Source organism: Nuphar pumila, chromosome 4, assembly GCF_984573655.1.
Source record: "Nuphar pumila chromosome 4, dmNupPumi1.hap1.1, whole genome shotgun sequence".
Lineage (NCBI taxonomy): Eukaryota > Viridiplantae > Streptophyta > Magnoliopsida > Nymphaeales > Nymphaeaceae > Nuphar > Nuphar pumila.
Genome location: NC_143252.1, coordinates 106,633,332 through 106,640,247, shown reverse-complemented (window position 1 = coordinate 106,640,247; position 6,916 = coordinate 106,633,332). Strand labels below are relative to the sequence as shown.

At 41.1% G+C, this 6,916-nt stretch overlaps 1 protein-coding gene across 1 annotated transcript; it reads right to left on the bottom strand.

Annotated features, from left to right (window-relative positions):
- Nucleotides 1-1,461: 1,461 nt before the first annotated feature.
- On the bottom strand, nt 1,462-6,566 carry LOC149840441 (bidirectional sugar transporter SWEET14-like). The gene is made up of 6 exons (XM_090005071.1): nt 6,524-6,566; nt 6,297-6,333; nt 5,989-6,199; nt 5,710-5,871; nt 4,320-4,439; nt 1,462-1,746 (listed from the first exon to the last, which is right to left on the bottom strand). The coding sequence occupies exons 1-6, from the start codon at nt 6,564-6,566 to the stop codon at nt 1,462-1,464; spliced, it is 858 nt and encodes a 285-aa protein (XP_089861197.1).
- Nucleotides 6,567-6,916: the final 350 nt, after the last annotated feature.

Genomic DNA, 6,916 nt, shown 5'->3' with positions numbered 1-6,916 from the left:
AACAAGTGATGTCACATACGTAAACACTTTATATTTTGTAGGGAGATGAGACATAGGAAGCATATGGGTCCAAGTGATTAGGTATGCCTACATACTCATGAGGGAGGATCCTGACATTGCCTACCAAAATACTAACCAGGATGTATCCAACTAAATGAGCAACAACCAGGCTATATTGAATATTCTAGTTAGGGTGGATCAAATAGGCTAGTTAGGTTTAATGCATAGACAATAGATTTATGGTGGATATAGAGTAATGGGTCGGTGCTAAACCGACGTGCTAAATAAGTTTTTTGGATTTTTTTCATTTTATTTTTAAATTCTGACCATACAAATGTGATCTATATACTTGATTTTATAGGGACCTGATTCCAACACAGGTAGGTTTTTATAAAGTTAAAAAAATCAACGGTCTAAAATCTTTATAAATTTTTGAAGCTCCAAACATCACCCCCCCCCCCCCCCCCCCCACCACCCACCCGAAAACACATGATCCAGGTATGAATTCTTAGTAAATTGACCATGCCAACAGATTTATGGGGTCGGAACCACATAAAAAGCACCGGAGAAGCCCGAAAACCCCATTTAGCACGTGGTTTAACACCAAATTGGTTTAGCACGAACCCATTTTCGGGTGGATAGATATCTCTCAAGTGACTAATTAAACAACATAAATCTAACCATTGGATGAGGACTTCTTTTTTTATTTTGGTTGGGTAAGCCAGGAAAAGCTCGATTTTCATCTGGGTTGATGTGAACTCAGCCAGCCCCTAGTTCAGGCCTCCACTGGTAAAACCCTTGAGGTCCGCTATGCCCCTTGTCAGTGCTCTCTTGGGTATCATACTCGTGGCATCCTTCAACTTGAGGGCAGGGCAGGGCAGGTGCAATGTGATTGTACACTTTTAGCGTGTGCTGCTGCACCTGATCACCCACCATCTGCTGTTGGCCCAACAGCAGATGGTGGGTGATTGTACAATTGCATTGCACCTGATCTCCCTATGCCTTTGGAATCTTTTGACGTGGGCTGGATGATGACATCTTATGAAAAAATTAACTTGGCTTTGTTTCTAGTTATAATCATGTTTATGCTTAAACAAGTGGTGAGTAATCACACTTAAGAGGAAGAAGGGAAACAATCTAACAAATTTGGGAGAGAAGAAAAAGAAGAGCCAAAAACAAAAGTACATCCCATTAATTCCTAACATCACAAGCCCAAGGAGAACATTTCAAACCAGGTACAAGAGTTTCATGGAAACCTGTCACCTATATTTATTTCAAGCAACAGCAACAACAAACCCAAGACTTGATATTAGGACCAAGTCTTGCCTTTCTTCCAAACTCTACTGAAAGGACACATTTCAGGACCAAGTCTTAGCCAACTTCAAACTGCTTTCCAATGTGCATCTTGTCACCAAGCCCAACGGTACCCAACATAGATTAAGTTGAGGATTACTGTTCAGTTTAAACCTGCATAGCTCCTCTATGTGCAGGCATGTTTGCTGCCTCAAGATCATGATTAATCTCTGCTGCCCTTTGTGCTTTATCCACAGTACTTATCCCTTTGAATTCCAATTTGACATCAACTGGGTGAACTTCTGAGCCTCCTCCATTGATGGCACTCAGTTTCACATTTCCTCCCTGTTCAGGCAGCTTCTCGTCTGCTTCAGTGATGGGCTTCTTGTTCATGTAGATTGCGTACAGAATCATCTGGCTGGTCCCAAAGGTGAAGCCCAGCACGTTTGGAAGCTGTTCAAACAAGGCAAGAGTGGTATCACGAAAATGAGCTCTCTGGGCATTATTCAAATCTTATATATATATATATATATATATAGATAGAGAGAGAGAGAGAGAGAGAGAGAGAGAGAGAGAGAGAGAGATCTTAATCATCTTTTTTATTTTCGATCCTGAACCACCATAACTTATGGTGGTGCGCTCAAGATATACATAGATCTGATCTCACAAAGCAAAAACTGATACTCGAGCCATACTTCTTGTTTTTACTGTTTTCACGTGTTAAAGTTGACTCAGCATCATATTTTAAGTTATTTTTAAAATCATATTTTCTTCATGAATTGTGCAATGTTAGTTTTTCGTTAAATTAAAAAACGGAATCTTGTGATACATGATCATGTGCAGTTAAACCTACTGACACAGTAGGTAGACCATGCCGAGCACATTTGTAGGTTTGGTTCTAACTTTGGGACAGGATCATGAGGTCAGAGGCATCACTGATGGCCTTGGATGCTGTCCATCCATGCGATGAACTGAAACTGAAACACTGTGATTGGATAGTTTGATTCATCTTTTAGATTAAAGGCATCTAAAACATGAACACACACACACACACACACACACACACACATATATATATATATATATATATATATATATATATATATATATATATATATATATATATAGATATATATTCAACAAGGCCCGGCCTGTCCCGGGCCGTTTAGGACCACAGGCATAATGGGTGGGCCATGGGCCACGGTTTCCCCAATGAGCCGGCCCCATCCTTTAGCGGGCCGGGCTGGCCCGATGCCCATCCCTACTCAGTGTATACACATGGTACATCGGGCTAACAGGCTAGCATGGTTCAGGGTTCACTTGTGAGGCAATATGGAGGGATGGCAGTGGACCGGGGGAAAGCGGGGCCCCGCCTCGCCCCGTTTGGACCGGGGATGAAGGGTATGAAACGGGGATGGAGGCGGGGGTGGAGGATAAAATCCATCCCCGCCGCGGAGGCGGGGCGGGGGTGGACGTGCACTTTTCCCCGCCCCGCCCCCGCCACGATCCCCGCCTAATCCCCGCCCCAACCCCGCCCCGACCACTTTTCCCCGCAATATCCCCGCCCCGCCCCGCCTCATCCCCGTTTGGACCGGGGATGAAGGGTATGAAACGGGGATGGAGGCGGGGGTGGAGGATAAAATCCATCCCCGCCGCGGAGGCGGGGCGGGGGTGGAGGATAAATTTTTGAGGCGGGGCAGGGGTGGAAACCTTGTCCCCCGCCCCGCCCCACTGCCATCCCTAGCAATATGGTGACAAATAGAGATTTATTTTACACAAAAAAAGTATTTTAATGGTATTTTATAGACATGAAATTGTGGGGTTACCAGTTGTGGTAATTTTAATAAAATTCATATAGGAGAATTTGCTTTTATAATTCTCCAAGGAAGAACCGCTTATTGGGACTCCTAGAGATATGCCAAAACAAATTTAGGATAATGATAGTGATGCTAAAATACCACCTTTTTCCTTTTCTTTTTTAAGAGAAAAAACATGAAATGAGCCCATCTTTCAAATGCACATATAATGCCAAAAAGAGAATTTGTGAACGTGTCAAGCTACACTGCATGTGCACCTGCCATGGTGGAAAAGAAACTAAAAAATGGGCAGGTAGTTCCTTGGAACAGAGATAAGGTGCAATGTGATTGCATGCTTTAAGTGTGCTGCTGGACCTGATCAGTGATTGCCCACCATCTGTTGTTGGGCCTCCCAGCTGATATACTGTTCCCAAAGATGGTGGGTGATCAGTGCAGCAGCACACTAAAAGTGTACAATCACATCGCACCTTATCCTCCCTTGTTTCCTTGACCCTGTTGATGGTCTGGTCCAGTGAAATTTGTCCCTCAGTTTAAGCTCAGGATGTGAGGAATGAACCTCAACCCAACTTGTGGCTCAAGTTTTAAAAGTCCAACCAAAGTTGGTTGGTTCAGAGATGGAACCGCTCTCTGTCTTTTTTTTTATATATATATATTAACCAAGGAAAGCCACCTCACTCACTTGTAAGCACATGTAAAAACCCAAGTCTCGTTGCTCATAAAAAAGTTCAAGCAGTTTAATTTACACGGATCCCATCATTTGAAATAAGATTGGTTAGCCATCCAATCAACAGCTGAATGGCTCTGCTGGATGGCTAGGATTGAATGTATGATGGAACTCATCCTATTTCAAATCATGGGATCCTTGTTCCAGTTTAAGCGATGAAGCAAAGGATGCACATCCATGAGTTTCAAACTTGTGACATTCATTCGGCTTTCGCGATCGAGTCACCTCTGCCACATGAGTTGAGATCTCTTGGGCAACCACAATATATATATATATATATATATATATATATATATATATATATATATATATATATATATATATAATTCAACCAAACATAATTAGTTTTTGTCATAAGTACCATAAAATATGATTTTTAGCATTTGAAGAGTAATCCATTAGAGTCAAGGTGTGGAAAATCATCCCTTGACTTTTAATTTTTTACTATTTGTAAGTAAAAAGTAAAAGGTAGTTTAGGGATTTACCGCAACGAATAGATCCTTGATGAAAAAACCATAAGCGAACCACATGACAGCACTTAGGGTGAGGAAGAAGGACAATGAAAAAGGCATGAACTCTACGCTCTTGGTGCGTATCACCGACCTCTGCGAAAAAAAAAGAAAAAAATTGAAACAGGATTACGTCAATAAATCATCTATTAACAAGAAGAAAGCTAAAAAGGCCAATTATATTGAGGAAAAAAGCTAATTGATGGCCACATATGAACTCATGAATTTGGTGGACTGCTTCCCACCATTACTGATAGAATCTGAATTTAGTAAAACACTCATGTGATGGTAGTACAGCGTGGTCAGCTCTTTCTTTTCTAGAGATTGGATATAACAAATATTCAGATTTACACGTGGCTGCAAAATCATGTTTAGACCGATTTTGGTCATAGTTGCAAAGTGCACCAATCATTTACTAGACATGTATGGAAATATGGCCGCATGCTGCACCGTATCAACTTACACTTTGGCACACTTTGCTTAGTGACGGCCAGTAAGCATCAAGTAGAATTGACTCAGCACCCCAACTCAGGCCAATTTTTTAACTGAACGTTTCTCTCTCTTAAAACACTTCTGGCTCCCCACATCTCTCTCTCTCTCTATAACAGTTTTCAATTTGTAAGGAATTGAAGGAACGAGGAACCTAACTCGTGACTTAACAACAACCCGCCTTCAAAAAAGGCTTTGATAAGACAACCACCTTTTTCTTTCAAAAATAAAAAAGGGCTACCACCTTTTGCGTTGGTGTGGGGACAAAAACTCATGCAACAAACATTTTGTTCCTCTCTTATAATTCAACTTTCTCCTACCTTCTTGGATGGGCATAGAGCTCTACGGGCCAAAGATGATTCTCTCTCTCTCTCTCTCTCTCTCTCTCTCTCTCTCTCTCTCTCTCTCTCTCTATATATATATATATATATATATATATATATATATATATATAGAGAGAGAGAGAGAGAGAGAGAGAGAGAGAGAGAGAGAGCAGCAGCAGCATAAGGGGAAGCAAACAAGAAACAACAATAGAAACAAGTAAAAAGAAATGCAAAAATTTACCGTATGTGTGCTTTGTTTAAAACGAATTTCAAGTGTTTTATCAAAAGTATTCAGCATATAAGTAGATTTTTTTTGTAAAAGCATAAATTTTGAAAAAGAAAGTACACGGAAGTGGCAAGTTTCTCATGAGGTAACCGAAGCTTGTGTGGTTTTGCACTTCCGAAACGAGTTTCTTGAGAAGTGAGCTTCGGAGTTTTTAAAGAAGTTTCGGGCAACTCTCTCTTACATGCACACACAATAAGTTGTCAAATATTTTTTTCTTTAGAGCTAAAAAGATAAAAATCACTTGCTATAGGCAAAACAAAAAGAATACCATGATGCTCAAAGGAGCTGCGGAGACGCTCACAGCGAAGGCACCACAGACCCATCCCATGATCTTTAAGCGTTTGGCACCTTTGGAAAACAAGAAAGAAATAAACAGAATGGAGCAGAAGATCCCAACGTTCAGCAGCAGCAGCAGCTTGATCGTCTTGATCTGAAACTCCCCATATCAAACCACACTCAGAAGTTAAGATGATAGTGCTGATGATAATTTTTCGCTTTGCGTACGTAGGAACTATGATTCATCTTCATAAACGTATACGAGTTATACCTTGATCTTCTTTGGTGCATAGATGATGAACATGATGATGTAAATGGACTCTATAAAGCATCCAACCGTGTTGATGGTAATGAGGAGAAAGGCACTGCTTTTGAGGATGGCATAGTAAATCCACAACATGGCACTAAAGAGAGCCACCACATAAGGTACTGCTTGAAACCCTTCAGTTGATTTCTTCTTAAAAATCCTATAAAAGGTTGGCCTGCATGCAAGTTCACACAACCCTACTCACTCTCATTCGTCACCAACTTGAAACAAACTCGAAAGAATAAAGAAGAACCATAAAAAAGGTGACTTACACTGGAGCAAGGTAAACCATGAATGACACAATATTTCCTGATTTGTGACAATTGAAAAAAGAGACAAAACTTTGTTAATATGTGTTACAATTATGGGGAAAAAAAGTTTTTAATAAAAAAGAAGAAGAACCCAATGTAATTTGGGATCTTCATTTTATGCAAGAAAACATAGGAGGAAGGAAAAGTCGATGAAAACACTAGTTGATTGAAAACACTAGTTGGTGTACCTAGGAGGCCAAAAGTGAAGGACAAGGGATGTGCAATGGCCATGGCTGCAACTCAAATGGGACCCGAGAAACCCTAGTGCTTGTTAGGGCCAGAGGGTTGCAAAAGAGAACACACTCTAGCACAAAACAATCCCTTGGGCTTGGTTTGGTGGTGCTCATGCTATACATATTTATAGGCACGTTATATGAGTGTGGTATTGAATTTTTTGGTTGGGGGAGATGGTGGTGGGAGAGGGCTGACGTGTATTATTGGTTTCATTGGAAAGACTTGAATGATTAAGTAAGCGTTACAAGTGGCTGGGGGAAGTTGAGGCGTGCAGAGGTGGGCTTAGCTGGCGAGGTTCACGTGAGCCAACCTAGAGAGAGAGAGAGAGAGAGAGAGAGAGAGAGAGA